General features: G+C 42.1%; 2 protein-coding genes across 5 annotated transcripts in view; one reads left to right on the forward strand and one right to left on the reverse strand.

The window, feature by feature from the left end:
- LOC124413480 overlaps positions 1–12,728 on the reverse strand; it is a 38,542-nt gene extending 25,814 nt beyond the window's left edge. For 3 of the 4 annotated variants that reach the window (XM_046894071.1, XM_046894070.1, XM_046894075.1), the window contains exon 1: positions 11,834–12,297. In XM_046894071.1, the coding sequence (XP_046750027.1) occupies positions 11,834–12,162 (329 nt within the window). In that variant the 5' untranslated portion in view covers positions 12,163–12,297. Of the gene's footprint in view, positions 1–11,833 lie in introns of all 4 variants that reach the window. The other variant, XM_046894072.1, reaches the window with a different exon arrangement.
- Positions 12,729–12,776: 48 nt separating this feature from the next.
- LOC124413481 (conserved oligomeric Golgi complex subunit 7) lies at positions 12,777–16,361 on the forward strand. Its single transcript, XM_046894076.1, has 11 exons — positions 12,777–13,047; positions 13,214–13,303; positions 13,429–13,614; positions 13,689–13,820; positions 13,895–14,078; positions 14,154–14,353; positions 14,443–14,937; positions 15,019–15,139; positions 15,214–15,387; positions 15,501–15,959; positions 16,041–16,361. Exons 1-11 carry the CDS (start codon positions 13,045–13,047, stop codon positions 16,211–16,213), a joined length of 2,217 nt encoding a protein of 738 aa, XP_046750032.1. The 5' UTR covers positions 12,777–13,044; the 3' UTR covers positions 16,214–16,361.
- Positions 16,362–16,821: the final 460 nt, after the last annotated feature.

A 16,821-nucleotide genomic window follows, 5' to 3' on the forward strand; every position in this document is an offset into this window, starting at 1 on the left:
CAAAAGATTTATCAATCGTAGGTTATTACTGTTATTATAATTATTTTTCAAAATAATATTCATTTATCGCTATTTACGATCTACACAATTTCCCACGTACGACAAACACGTCCGTTTTTTAATTTCATTGAATTTGTGTTCACTTTTTTTTTTTACATTTTTTTTTTTTTATTCTCATGCATGATGCACTGAATAATGAAAAATCTTCGTGCCTCTGTGACGTACGAGTATACATACATACATAGGTATAAGCGCATCAGGTTTACAGAGAGATGCTGAGCACGTCACATTCATCGTTATCCAGCTCGACTTTCGTTGCAAGCTGTTCGACACGATGATTTTTAGATCGATGACTCTTGTACGGACCTCGGGAGAAAAAGCGTAATAAAATTACTCACCACCTACATGACGGGAAAATTACACGCGAGAGGTTAAAATAGAATAATAAAAATAATAATAACAATAACAATAACAGCAATAATAATAATAATAATCCTGAACTGGTCAGTCGTTGTAATAATTGTCACTGTTTACGAATACCGGGAAAAACTCTTTGGAATTATTTTCATCTCTCTTTCACCGATTTTCTCTCCCTCCCTTCAGCTTCCTCACATTCTCTCTGGAAATGTTTATGAGTAGTAGCAGTAGTAGTAGTAGTATGTATGTATATTGAACATGTGTATACACGAGCGTACACACAATATGCATGAGTAAATAAATGTACATACACATGCACTAATCGTGCCTTCGCCGGTTGATACAAGATATAAAGTCCATTAATTATATTGTTAAAAAAGATATTCCTCGGGTTCCTTCGCCGCGTTACTGCTGCTGCTATGGTGATGCTGGTGATGCTTGACGGGCGATCGTTAGAAAAATATTTTTTTATAATCTACCCTTTCCGAAGGAAAATATATCCCCCCCTCCCATCCCCCCCCATTCGCTACATGCATGTATACACGTAACGGTGGTCGTGCAACTTATACTCGAGCATCGTATAGTCAACGTTAATTTAAACCCGGGGAGGAGACGAAGACGACGAAGACGACGATGACGAAGAAGAACAAGAAGAAGAAGAAGAAGAAGGAGCTGGTGGAGAAGGGGGGCGAGGAGGAGGAGGAGGAGGAGGGGGAGGGGGAGACGAGGGAGAAAAAGAAGGGGGAGGGTACGGAGAAGAAACTGCAGAGTCGAAAAAGAAGAAAAGGTACTGAGGGAAAGAATTAAATTTTCTTTGCAGAAATATCGAGCGCGCGCATGCGGACTTTGCGCCTGCGGTTTTTCCAACCGCAATATTTCTGTTATTTATTTTATCATCTTTCCTCTTATTATTATCATTATTATTATTTTCAACCCGCCCCCTTCTTTCATTCTCCTTATACTTTCATCAATTTTATTTTATTATGCACACGCAATTCCCGTACATCTATACACGTATATATATACATATATATATATATATATATATGTTCTGAAAAATGTTGCAGCATACATACATACACATATGCATATGTGTGTATAACTGCATCAGTCCGCGGCCGAGGAAATTCAAAAGTGTCTTTGTCTCATGGAGAGAGATAAGTCGACGGAATACGTTATATATGCATACATGCATTTAAGTACATACCGACCCACACACACATATATATATATATATATATGCATGTATGTATAGACAGAGAGAGAGAGAGAGAGAGAAAGAAGCACTGTCCCGCATGCGTTATATATATATATATATATATATATATATATATATATACTAATATAATACCAGACGAGACTGTACTTCCAGAGAAATATGTTTGACGTGGAAACATTTGAAATATTCGTTACAAAGCTGCGCACGTGAGACTTCGAGAAGTACCTAACACTGTGCTGAACAAGGACGCAAGAGCGCGCTGAACGTATACACGTACACACAGCACACCAGGTCCCAACCGTGGGTATTTAACGTACATGCAGCAAATACACACACACACACACCGAATATATAATATATATACATATCTTAGTGTATATGTATATAAATGTATACGTATGCATGTATATGTATCGAAAGTCCGCATCGGAGAAGTAGAAAACATTTTACATTTTCGAAATATAAAAGTTATGAAATATCGCCCGCTGTAAAACTTTTAATGCGAAGCCGTTGGGATACGGACATAACTTTTTTATTAAAAAAGTTCTTTCCGAAAAAAAAAGAGGGGGAGCGGAAAAAAAGGAAGAAAAATCATCCCGGCAAATGGAAAAATAAAAAGTGAAGGTACAAAAAAAAAAAAAAAAAGAGAGAGAAAGAGCGAGGGAGAGAGAGAAGAGGGAAAAAAAAAACAACAAAAATTCGTAATATTAATAATAATGATAATAATAATGACGTTGGAAAAGGCATAAAAAAAAAACAAAAAAAAAGAAAAGAAAAAAGAAAAATTTTCCCCAACACTCGGAGGAACGCGGCGACTGGGTGTCGGGGCGGGGGGGGGCTCAGAGGGAGGCGAGGGCGTCGGAGAGGGGGGATCTTTATCAAAGTCAACGTACGCCGGTCGCCATAGCAACGAAATTGGATTTTTTTTTCCAAGTTTTTTCGGCCCTTTCGTTGCTGCGCCTGGAGAGGACGGGGGCTCGGGGGGTGAAAGAGCGCCGGTGGTGTAGGGTGGGGTTAGGTCTGACGAACGTCGGCTACGGCGACGTCGACGGTGGGCGAGGCGAGGGGTGATCGGCGAGGGGGAAAGGCTATATACGAGGAGGGGTGACGACGGGGGGGAAGCCAATAATTCGAATTGAGAACAGCCAATGGCCGTGCATCTGATTTTTTGTCGTATCATCGCCGAGGTCGTCCAGGAACGAACGGAGGGCGACGGGGAACGTCGAAGGAAGGATGAAGGGGGAACGAGGGAATGGCGGGGGACGGGGACGGGGATCGCCGAGGGAAAAGGGGGAGGAGAGCGGGCCTGGTTTTTGTAAAATCTTCTCCGATCGCCGCACGAAACTCCGCGCGTCGTCTTTTGTGTCGGGTAGCTCGAAAGGTTTTACAATAATATATACCTATATGTAGTATGCATATTTACATGCGGTATGTGTGTGCGTGTGTGCTATGTATACACACTTATATATACATACATACATACCCACACACAGAAATATATTTATAATAATGATTTAAATATGATACAATTTGCGGTCTGAACCGTATGTCTTGATAATGGTAAACAAGATCGTGCGAAAAATCTCCTTTTTCACAACAATTATTATACACGATCACGCTATACACACACACACACACACACACACACACACACCTTATATGCATATCTGAATTATACGTGTATACAAACATAAGTAGAGATATACAAGGAATTCGATTTAACCGCGGGAATGAACTCCCCCATACCAACAGGCATAACATTAATGATTGTCTTAACGAGGTACGTATTGAAAAAAATTTTGCAATTGCATACCGAATGTATGGATATCGTGAAAAATTTTTTCACTCGTTTTCTTCATCCGCCTCTTCTTCACATACATCATATATATATATATATATATATATGCATACATATGCATGCATACATGCCGACAAGTTTCAAACGTGTCGAAGTAAAAATTTGGTATACACATATAGGCAGGAGTAGGTACATGAGGAGGAGATGTAGGGAAGGCGCAGCGCATGAGAGCTGGCACCATACCATACGTACAACCCATCGCATCGCGTACAACGAACGCGTGCAACGACGACGGGGAGAACAAGCGCGGAGGCAGCCAGCGGAACAATTGAGCGGCGTAGACGGGGGAGGGAGGGGGTGGAGGCAATGGTAGGAAGAGGGGGCGGAAGAAGAAGGCGGGGGAGGCGGAGGTGGAGAGAAGAGTGTTGCGTTTGAAAGAGGGAACCCCGGAGGAAGGGAGGGAGGGAGGGGTGGGGGGCAGTGCTCCAAGAAATACTGTAAAAATCGAATGTCAGTTGTTTGTAGAGCTGCTTAGTTTAGATCCTAACGGTATCATTCGGCTGACTAGAAATAATTTCCATTGTATTTCATTTTAGATTTTTTTTTTTCTCTCTTTTATCCTATTTAAAAATTTTTTTTTCCTATTCCTCTTCTTTCTTCCTTTCATTTGGAACGAACTAGGTATATTGAACGGGTAGAGGCTTTGAAACGCAATGAGATATCGAGAGAGAGAGAGAGAGAGAGAGAGAGAGAGAGAGAGAGAGAGAAGTACAAGATATATGCAGGGTCGAGAGATGTATAATCTGGATTCTAGAAAATTAACTTTTGGTGGGAGTTTATGGTCGTGTAAAAATTAGTCTTCTACGTTCTAATTGATGACGAACGGACCCAACACGGTTAAATTCCGCTTACTACACATATACATATATATGTACATGACTTACGAACAAGTATTATACGTCGATATTTTTACACGTGCGATATTCACATTTTACTTCGTGTATAAGACATGATATATACGTAAAACGTACATATATCATATATACAAATAGATATATTTGCGAAGTTTATATGCTCCGAGCAATATGAGAGATTATGTATACGGACACGCGATGTTACTCGCGGATGTACGGTAAGAGGTAAGAAAAAAGGAATTCTTTCATCTGAAAAACTGATTATTTGTCGTTAAAAGTTTTATTGCTAAGCAAAGATTTGAAAGGTTCGTTATTGTACGGAATTTCTTCTACGAAATTAATAAGTTTTACAGAATTTTATTCGCGATGCATATATATTATACACTTGCGTTATAGGTGGCATTATACATATTGCATGAAGAAAAACTGCAATACGGTGCAGCAGCAGCAGCGACAAGAATATTATTTTTCTCTTCTCTTTCATATACATATACGTACAGTTATTACATCCCATCAATGTTATCTGCAATGGTATATCGGTTTTCATTTACTTTTATTTTTTTAACTCAGCGTTTCCATTATCTCTTTTTTACTTCACTCATTTTGTACCTATATCTAATATATTTACTAGTTTCTTCTTCATTCTAATTATCAGAAAACGTTTATATACATACCTATGTATAGTCAATAACGAGTGGAAGGGAGAGAATATTTTGTTTTTCCGGATCTATTCGCATTATATATTAAATGGGTACCCTGGTCGATTTCGACGTTGACGTATGTATCTCCAAATATCGAAGCCTGGACTTACCTCAAACGTGAAAGAAGAATTGACAGACCGATTCCATACGCAATTCTTAAGAAAAAGACTCCAATTATAGATTATCATTTGATGCAGAAATAAAAAAATGGCACAGATTACACGAAATCGCAACAGTAAATTCGTTATAGAATTCATACAATTTCTTTATTCCTGTGTCAAATGAAAATGAAAAGGAGTGTTTTTGTTCAGAATTGCGTGTATATAATGGAGCTGTTAAGCCCTTTTTACCAGTTCGAAACACGTCAATTTCGATATTTGATGATATACGTAAAACAACATCGAAATCTTAACAGGTTGCACACGAGTATCGTCCTTACTTGTGATTGATCGACGAAGGAGTTTCTTTTTGTTCTGCCCGTTTTTTTTTGTATACATATGTATACAACGATGTTCAAACTAGCGTACAAATTGTACAAGATTAAAACCGGAAAAATCGTATTAAAAACCACATACATACGCACACACCGTGCACACACAATCACATCTATAGAGTACCGCGTCGCTCAAGATCTAAGTGCGTATAATGTATGCTATACCTATGTATATAGATACATAATATATTACGTATCAGTGAATACAAAGCGCGGCAGCGGAAAGAAGATGAACAGCTTAAAGGTATACGTATACGCATGTGTGTGTGTGTGTGTGTGTGTGTGTGTGTGTGTGCGCGCGCGCGCGCGAGAGTGAAGCGAGGAAATACGGAAAAAATAAATAAAAACAAAATAAGATAGAGAAAAAAAACGAGAGAGAGAGAGAGAGAGAGAGAGAGAGAGCAGCAAAATATAATATCGAGTGCGGTATACCTGTCGGTTTATATTATAACACAGTTACATCGTACATACGTGTTACATCTCTTCCGCGTGTAACACAACACAATACCGACAATACTCACTCACACAGCAATGCACGCGTAATAAAATGAGTATTCAGAGAAAAATGAATGCGCACGGGATTCGGTATATTAACTGCGCGCGCGCACACACATATCAGGGACGGTTGCAGTGGCGTAGAGACTGATTGGAAGTATTTTTTCTCCCCACCCCCCCCCCCCTCACTTGCGATTAGTAGAAGAGCAAAAAAAAAAGCGATGCCGCGGATGTGAGAAAACAGGGGGACGGGGCGGGGCTAGGCAAGGCGGGATATTACAAGAATACATTATACCGTAATGATTTATATAAAAGATAAAAATAAAAACTAAAAACAAAATTAAGATGAAACTGGACAAGTGATATACCAACGTAAATAAAACGTACAGTAATTAAGTACGTCGACACTCGGTGTACATACCTATATGGTAGATATGTTGCACCCACCTAGCACGGGGGTGGTGGTAGGTGCACGTGTCGGAGTAGACGAACGAACGAACGAACCCACGCGGCAAACACGCAAGCACGTATAGGTAAAACGTACGTACGCGTACGGTACGTACGTACGCACGCACGCACGCACGGACGGACGGACGAACGGAAGAGCGCTATACTACCCTTCCTTCCTCAACCGTCGACGGTGTTCCCCCCCGTGACCCGCACTCCTTCCGCCAGCCACCGCGCGCACCTTCATTCAGGCACCCGCTCGCACTACGCACAACAAACCGAACCACGCGGCCACGGCGAGCGGCTTCTACATGACATGCTAGGATATACAGTTCGAATACGCGCAACTCGACGCAACGCGACGCGACGCGACGCAACGCAACGTTTCCCACTTCACGCATGGACAGTCAAACGAACAGTTCGACGACGACGTTACGTACACGCCGCATCTCACATCGCCTTATTCTACCGCGGCAAGTTCTTGTTGCAAGTGCAACAGAAAGGAAGAAACTAGGAATAAGACAACGTCCAAGCCCTTCGGGTCTTGGTCTAGGATCTTTACCCGATGGATTGAGAAAAAAAAAAAAAATATCTATATACATATATATATATAGTTACGATACAAATTAATTTTATAGTTAGGCTATATATAATATATATATATATATATGTATAAATAAAAATACACACATACACATAGAGGCGTATTTTATTCACCCAAGAAGGTATACCTACGGGTACGAGAATTTCTTGTCACGGTACTGCAGACCTCGCCGTTCGACGCTCACGCTTACACTCGCGTTTGTGCCTGTGCCGCTGCCTCGCTTTCCTCGGGAATTCTGTTATAGATTTACATTTTTTACAGCGAAGATATTGATTGTTGCTTTTTATTAATGTAACATTAAAGTGACGCTACCCGAGTGGGGGAAGACCTCGAATGGGGCTACGGGGGGTGGGGGTGGTTAGACGTCGGGAGGGAGGTGGGGGGCCGAAGGCGGCCCGCGAGTAGCTTCGAGAGGGGAGGTGGTACGTAAGACCGGAGCGAAGCTGAGCGTTGGTGGGGAACAACGGCGGATTGAGGTAGGCAGGGGGGGGGGAAGGGCAGGGGGGGGGGGGGGCGGAAATAGTACCATAAATACGAACATTTTTCAGTACCGAGGAGCAGGGGGGGGGGGGATCCCTGTTTTGACAATCATCCCCTCTACAAGATACTTCGTCAAGGGAACCAACCCCCGACCCCCGTTTCTCTGAGCGCCCCTGGACTCGCCGCTGGCGGACTCGTCCGCCATCCGCCAGCCAGCCACCCACCCCCGTCTCTTGCCCCCTGCGATTCCCCAAGGATTTCTCGGCCCCGGCTCGAATCCCCTGTATAGAGGATATTCTATATAATATTTTTCTCGTTTTGACATTTTATCAAAGTTAAGACCGACTTATAAGTTTGAGAGTAAGAAGAGTAAAAAGAAAACGAAATAAAAAAAAAATGTATAAAAAAAAATAAATAAAACTTGTATTATGTTTTTTCTTTCCATTTTCTAAACGAGATAACGGATAACCGTTGCGAGGAGGCGTCCGTCGTATACTTTCCAAGATAATACACACACACACACACACACACACACACATTTAGGTATATATATCGAAACACATCGTCGTACAGAAAACTAAAATTCAACTTGTGTATTATACTGTGTATGATGTATAATTGTTACACATACACATATGGAATATACATGATACGAGAGGCAACGAAGCTACTCTGTGTTGTTTATCGATACATGTATTAATTGAACTGGAATAAACCCTGGTATCGACGACACCTTACGCCGTATTCGTAATTCGTCATAAAAATATGCACTTACATTATCTATATTATCATTCGACCGTTTTATTTTCGCTGCTTCCTCATATCCGTCCGTTGGACCTTCCGACTCTTCCGATCCAATGTGCGCGCCTTGCCGGCGCGGCGAGACGTGTGTGTGTGTGGGTGTGTGTGTGTAACGCGTAAGTACGAAAATTTGAATGAAATTATAGCTCGGCCCGAACTTATCTGTAAACTGATAGCGCTGAAGAAGGAAACAAAAACGATGAAAAATAACCGACAGAGTGGAAAACTAACTTGCACGCAAGTAGTGCGCGGCGTTGTTTCTACTATTTTTTTTTCTCTCTTTTTTTCGTCTTTAATATATACATACGTATGTATACACATAATTAGACATTTGACGTACGTATAAGCTTCTTCTTGCGAGTCTGCTCTGAATTACGTGGACTATTGTAGGAAATGTAGAATTGTGTTTCTATTCCGAAGATGAGTACGATTATAATTGTTTACATGGACGTATTCATATTATAGTTCACGTAAACAGACACGTACTTTCAGCCCAAATACTAGTTGAAAGGTATAAGGCGAAAACGAGGTTACAAATAAATGTTACACCTGGTGGGTCAATAAATTTCACCGGTATAAGTATAAAAATCGTGATGGAGTGTAAATCAGAAAACAGAACCAAAGATTGGGCACGATTTCAACGCCAAGTATAAGAAATCGGATTGTCAATTTGTTACAAACTCAGGAATAGAAAATTATCTCTTCTGTTTTGAAATGTGTAATATATATATATATATATATATGTAATATATGTATATAGTAGTCTATGGCGAACGCGTGGAATTGGGACAACTTTTTTTTGGTTTTATTTTTAAGCAATAAAAATGTGTACTCGTTACACTTCGAATACGGATACCAAACCGTCCGTGATGAAAATTTAAGTCGTGGTGTGTAATTGGCAAAACACACGTTTGTTCGTAGTGTACTTCGTGTAGAGATGGAAATTCGTATGAAATGAGTAAACGTAAGTAAGTTTTATAACGTAGAACGTCGCCACCTCGAATCGAATAAGAGAAATAAGATGAAATCGTCTGAACGAGATGAAGCGTTTTACCTGGAACGATCATACCTATTGTAATCGTCGTAGTTTTAATTGGAATAAAATCATATCCGTAAAGGTATAAGATACGGTGTACAATGGTAACGGCAAATGCGTGATACAATATGCATCAACACGCATACCTACTACGAGTTAATGTATATCTTTCAGGCTCATGTGAGGTGCCTTCTTTACAATGTACTGCTGCCCGATAGAATATCGTCGTGTGGTGTGGGCTCTCCGCGTAGTCAAAGAAAGAACGGTTGTCGTTTAATTACAAAATCAATTTATATGATTTGTTTAAAACTGTAGTGGATGACGTCAGCACGCGACAAGAGGGGTGAGCAAGCAGTGGCCCGCTTGTCACTTGCCTCTCTATGTCCGTCTCTGTCTATCTTCCCGTCTCCCCCCCCCCCCCCCTCAGACGTAGTTTTTTAATACGTATAGATACATGGTATACGAGTGTACATATATTTACGTACGTATCGAATAGATGTGTAAATAGATACACACGTATTGCTGGCCTAGGATAGTGTGGGTCTAGATATATTTTTTTGTCCCTTAACCGACAATTGCAATAAAATGAAATAACAAGATATAAACCCGAGCTAGCGTTCTAAAATACCCAAGGTTTTATACTTCCATTAACATTAATAACGGTGCTGCCTGTGACTGACTGGATGCCGACTCAACTCCTTACGAATTTTAAGTTTTTGTTCGAGAGAGAAAGCTGTGACGGTGTCGGTGGTATTTTGAAATTCGATCTACTTCACACATACACAAAGTTTACACGCGTATAATTTACACGTAAAAACGTACATGCACGAATGTTGGTGGTGTTTGTAAGAAATTTCGTCATACTTTTCCTAACGGTTGTAAAAGAGAGAAGAAACGGAAAGCAAAAGAAAAAAAAAGCCAGTCAGAAAAGGAAAATCCAAGCTGGGCCGCGTTCTCTTTTACTTTACATACGATCGTGCAGCAGCCCTGTTTCAAAATCTTTAACCGCAACTTCGATGGACTGCCATCCGACGTGAATGTCTTCTAACACGTTCCTGGGCCTAACGGGCATTTTCTAAGATTGCCAAAGTACAGTTTGTTCGAGCGGGCAACGCGGCTCCGACACGCGATTCTTCGACGCGAGAGTAAAGAATAAGAGCGTCGTCGGTTATACGCTGAAAAGAGAGTGTCAGAGAGAGAGAGAGAGAGAGAGCATGAGAAACGAGAGAAGCATGGCTGGCTGCATAGAGAGTAACGTGAACGTAGTAACGACGGTAACGAGGTGTCAACCGGTTTGTGTAAAGCATCGGCGATGGGATTAGTAAACTCACGCCCGCATAATAAACGCGCACGTTTGGCCGAGCCGATGAAGCAGCGAATTACTCACTCAAGCCAGCGGTGCTCGTGCAGCACGCCACTTCGGCAGGCAGGCAGGCAGGCAGGCAGGCAGGAAGGCAGGCAAGGCAGGCACAGGCCGTTTGCTTCTCTCACACACACGCTTGCTGCTTCTCGAGGCACTTGTGGTCTCACACTCTTCCGACGATGTCAAAAGAAACACCGGTACTAACAGTCCTGCTTCTCGTCGATGTACAAGTACAACAGTACCGTCGGAACACTTGGAAACGATCAGTTTGTCGATAATATAACCTACTGTCAACCACAAAACTAACAACGTTACAGATTTCGCGCACTAATATTTCGCCAAAATGGCGTTGTGCTTGCACTCGATCAGGTGGAAAATGCCGGAATGGTACGAAAGATCGACTGACTGCCGAGGTCCGCGGCCCTAAGTGGTTTGACGTTAAGAACGGTTGGAGGAAGAGAGACGGGATGAATTTAGAGAAAGAGAGAGAGCGAGCGCGAGCGACGCCGTGGTTGGCGGGGAAAGGGAGACGTCGGCGGCGGCGGCGGCGGCGGCGGTGGCGGCGGAGTAGGTGGAGACGGTGGACGAGAGGAGGGGAGGGCGGTGGAGAAGGAGAAGGAGAAGGAGATGGAGAAGGAGGAGGAGGTGGAGGTGGAGGAGGAAGAAGCGGTGAACTAGGAGAGGGAAATAAGCGACTCCACCACCGCCGTCCGTTCGCTTCGAAACCCTCCCGTCGTCGTTGCAGGGACGCAGGCAGGCAGCAGGCAGCGGCCAACAGCCTCGTCCCCCCCGCGTTCGCGTCGACGTTGGTTCGTCGTTCGTACTGGCGTTCGTCGAAGAATTTGTAAAAATCAATATACTCGTAATAAAAGGAGGTATATACATCGGGAGATAATAAAAAGAGAAGAGAGAGAGAGAAAAAACAGAAGGAAAACGAAACAAGAGAGAGGGAGAGAGAGAGAGAGAGAGAGAGAGAGAGAGAGAGCGAGCAAAGGAAGGGAAAGAGAAAGGGGGAGAGAAAGAGATAATAAATGGAGAAAAAAAAGAAAGAAAAGGAGCATTTACCTGCTCGCTGAACTCGAGATTTCCGAGAGAGTTCCTTTTGAGGAGCAGTTGGTGGACCTGATAGGAAGTACCGGGAAGTAGCTGTGGCTGGGATTGAGACGGTTGCAGCAGCTGCAGATGGTGGTGGTGGTGGTGGTGGTGGTCGTGATGATGTCCTGCTCCTTGGGAAGGGACCTGATCGGATTGGCTAGGGACGTCGTCGGTGTTCCCGATTGTTGCTTGAAGGCCGATGTGACGTTTGCCCTTCCAATGGGCTCGCACGTCGTGCAGGCCTCCGTGGGCAACGGAAAACACCTTGTCGCAGAGCGCGCAGTACGCTTTGTGATCATCACCGCGAACTGGCGTTAGCCAGGTCGCGAATTGCTTGTGGGACAACCAAGTTCCTATAAATTTGCATCGGCGTCGTCGTATCCGTGGCGCAGACGCCATATTATTCGCCTCCTCCTGCTGTTGCTGTTGCCGCTGCTGCTCTTGCTGCGTCGTCGTCGACGACATGATATTTTCCTCAATTTTAAAACACGCTGCTACGTGGTTGGCTACGTTTGTGTACGCAGTCACGGTACGCCCTTGTACATGTACGTGTAAGCCGGAGGATTGAACTAGAAGTTTCCTCTCGAATCTGATTAAACAATCGCTGCTAACTAACCTCAAATTAGCTGCTACTAATTAACAGTTTAACTCGTCGTTGGTCAATTGTCGGACGTGCGGTTGCGAAGAGAATGTAGTCGGTTTTAAGAAGTTTTTTTCACCGTGTTACATACAAAAATATATCATACTCTACCTCCTGCCTTCAATATACAATATAATATTCTACTATTTAACGCGTATTAGAAAAATATACTTGTCAACGGGATCAATTACATGATAGTATGTAGCAAAAATATATAACAAACGTGAACCAAGTACTGGCCGTTTTTCTTTTTTGGTGGTCTACGGGTCGGGGGTAGGGCGGAAATTCGGGGCAAAATTCCAACTTCCATCCAACTGTTGCGCAAAACACGATGCGCATCTCCGGTGGCGACTCGGAGGCGTGGCGCCCACCAAAGACCTGCTGCTGCTGCTGCTGCTGCTGCCGGAAGCGATAACGTTGTCATCGTTCGTAATCAAACACGTACCAACATTCGCCCCGACTGACTGAGTTTTGACCTGATTAAACCCGTCGTCTGCTCGCCGTCGCTGACAAAGGGCCGTCTCCTCGTCATCTCGCCACAATGGTACACCTGCTCCTTCCGTCGTTGCATTAATTATCCGTCGTTCAGCCAGGGTTCGGACCCTACGCTGCTCCGCCACCAAGGCGATTTACCGCACTTGCGTGAATACGCAGACGGCGACGCGGGTGTCAACAGCTGCGTTTCTAACCTCAAAACATACTGTTTTCAGGACGTTTCCGCATTTTCCGATGACAACTTCGACGTTAAAGACTGGATCAATAAGACATTCAAGTCCGCCGAGGCTCAGGAAAACAAAGATGTGAGCATTTCAGGATTTTTGTTTAAACCGACTTCGATGTTCTGTATTTTTATTTGTTGAAATTGAAATCAAACTCTTGTCGTTCCCCTAGCTAGTGTCAATTTAAATCTTTGTTACATGATGAGGCTTTCGTTTCGTCGCTTGTCATGAAGCTGCAGTTGTACGTCCAGCAGGTCAATGGCGCTTTGGAGGAAACTAGTCAGTCCGTTTTGTCGGGATTGCCACGCGTCTTGCGAGATACGCAAGTGTTGCAGCAAGAAGCTTTACTTCTTAGGGAAAAAATGGTCGCTGTGAAACAGGAGATTGCCAAAGTATGTCCCACATCTCCATCTGCACTCACCTTCAAGTTCATTTATAAGTCAACGCCGACTCAATTTTTTCACAGGTAGAAAACAACACCGGATTGTCCATGGTGACTTTGGAAAGGATAGATAGAATTAAAACGGATTTACAAACGGCAAAACAAGGCTTACACGAGGCCGACAATTGGACGGTACTGGCGACTGATGTGGAGGAGGTAGATTTTGCTCCCGATACCGAAAAAACAGAACCTCGATGCTCAGAGTATGATTTTTCTCGTTTCGTTTACAGGTGTTTGAATTGGGAGACGTCGAAAAGATTGCCAACAAATTATTCAGTATGCAAAAGTCTCTAACAATGCTAGCTAATGTACTAGACTATGAGGATAAAAAGTTGCAACTAGAGGGACTAAAAAATCGACTCGAAGCTATGGCTAGCCCCAAATTAGTTCAAGCGTTTACAGCTTCAAGTTTGGGTATGAGTTTTTTGTTACAAGTTTTATACTTCTTGAAGATAGCTGAAAGCATCTTAAATCTTGACCCATTTACAGAGCAATCAAGGATGTATGTCAACATTTTTAATAAAATGGATAGATTACCTCAGCTTTTAAAATACTATCACAACTGTCTGAAAGTATCTTTGGGCCAAGAATGGAGAAAAACAATTGAGGAACAACTGGAGCAAGAAGAAACTGTTGTCTGTTGGCTAAGAATTTATTACGACAAATTATTATCCACTTGGCTAACTCAGGTATAAAAAGCTGCATAGTCTCATCGGCGAATACACATAGAAATGTATAGTTGACTCATGCGAAATACTTCCACAAATTTCATTTTCAGGTCAAGTGGTGCAATCAGGTTTTTCCAAATTCGTCAATTGACACCCTTGTCGATGTCTATGCCGACTTATTACGCAGTCTGTCTCCAAACTTTATAGAATGCATCGAAGCGGCTTTGAAGCAAGAATCTAGTGATATTCATTTGGCCACTTTAATTCTTCTCAAAGAAAACGCTCGAGAGTTTGCTGTAAATTTGAACGGTGCTATCGAGGCCTCGTCACAAGGAAAAGTTTTGAATCAAGACTCGTTGTTTTTATTGGCCGAAGCAATCTTTGCACCCTATGTTTCATACATTCGTAAATACAGTGTTTACGAAACAGCAAAATTGTCTCATGAAATTCAAGCATTAGACTGTATTCACGATGATCTGAGCGATACGATTAATTCACTCTCGCTTAGTATATCACGAGCAATCGACAATGCAAACAGCGCCAATGGAAGGTGTAAGATTTTCACCGCTGGCTGTGGATATCCCGGATTATTAAATGCACTTGATGTAAGCATCAGAAATTATCAACTGAGACTGAACATGGATGAAACTTTACTACAGTAAATCGATGGATTGATCTTTTTATAGGCATACTTCAGTCAGTATTTGGACACCTATAAGATTGGCATTCGACAATTGGAAAGGAGAAAGATCAAGCAAGAAGATTGGAATTTGTTTCAAATGTGTTTGACACTGTTGCAGAGTATCGGTAATTTTTTTCAAGTATTTACCTAATTTATAAAGCAATCATTTAAATATGCGTTTTGCACGCTTGTTTTACAGGTGAACTTTTAGGGCATATTGAACAGTTTGAGAAAGTGTTGGTGGCAGATATTCTAGATGCGAATACCAAGTTGCAGAACACTAATACCAGTGTTTTTACTCGGTACAAAGAATTGTTACTAGATGCAGCTGGACGAAAAGAATTCGATAATCTAATAACATCGTTTCAAAAAGGTACACTTTGATTGGCATACGGCATTGATTCTCTTCGTGTACATTAAACTTTCTACCTATGTCTGTTCTAAAATTTGAATCAAAAGTTGAATCTATTAATAATTATTTTGCAGAGGAGAAAACTATCTTGGATTCGATAACGCAATTGATCCACAAGCTTTGCTCCGATTTACACAACACGACCTACGAAGTGATTTTCGCACCGATTTTCACGCAATTATTGTTCGTTCAAAAAGCACCCGCATGGTCATCGGAAGCAAATAAAATGGCAAATTTAAGTTCAGATTTACCAGACTACAGTTTTGCACCCCAAGAATACATAACACAGGTCGGACAATATCTTATGACCTTACCTCAACACTTGGAGCCTTTTTTGCTGAGAGACAATCCAAGTTTGACACAAGCCCTCAGAGCTGCCGATCCCCAATACGCTCAAGGATCGAGTGAGTCGGGATTCACGGACATTCTTTTGGGTATAGTAGCCAAAGGAACCTGCACCATGTTCCAGGATCAAACGCTGGGTATCTGCGAGCTTAACGCAGGTGCCTGTAAGCAATTAGCCACAGATATAGGTAAACATAATATTAATTATCAAAGTACGGTTGGAAAATCAAAGAGAAAAAGTTATTTACTCTTCTTCCCCTTTGGTTTAGATTATCTAGGAAACATTTTGGAGGAATTGGGCCTTTCGTTGACCGAGCAGTTACAACAGATGTCTACTTTGCTAAGACTCAGCCCCGAGGATTATCAGAGCGGTAGTTCTGGTTGTAACGCAAGGGTTGTCGCTGCCATTAGACAAATGCGAAATATAACTTCGTCGGGTTGAGCTTGGATATATCTCAGAAAATGTCAATTGTGAATAAAAGCAAACAACACGACAGCGTCGATGATGGACTGAATTTCAATACTAATGTCGATTATTGTCGACATGTGGCAACGCATATATTTTGTAAATAGAGCATTTTAATACAGAATGTTGAATTTGTGTCCTTTATTCTACCTCACCTGATATAATGAATTAATGAACTAGATTTAACATCGATAAAATTTTTGCAACCCACAATTAGAGATGCAAGGGATTCCCACCCTCTACGCCGCAAGTCGATTTTAAAACAGTGAAAGTATCGACTGGCGCCATCTCACAGATCTTCCGTAAGCTAATAAAAAACGATGACTGCGTAGTATACAAGTTGCATACAATAAGGCATATTCGCGTAGTATTCAAACTAAAACATCAAGCTCTCATGCAGTATTTAGCAGACGTTTCGATTATTGCTAAGTATCTAGTTATGTGCTTGATTGAGATCTTTGCTGCTCGTTTGAAATCTAAACTATTAAAATAACTTTGTCGGATCCGGACAGAAATACTGAGTTTTCTTTGCGCAAGTGGAATTGCGTAACTTTCAATATTAGCAGAGTTCAGTTATGCGATAA

This window comes from Diprion similis, chromosome 12, assembly GCF_021155765.1.
Source record: "Diprion similis isolate iyDipSimi1 chromosome 12, iyDipSimi1.1, whole genome shotgun sequence".
In the NCBI taxonomy this organism is placed as follows: domain Eukaryota; kingdom Metazoa; phylum Arthropoda; class Insecta; order Hymenoptera; family Diprionidae; genus Diprion; species Diprion similis.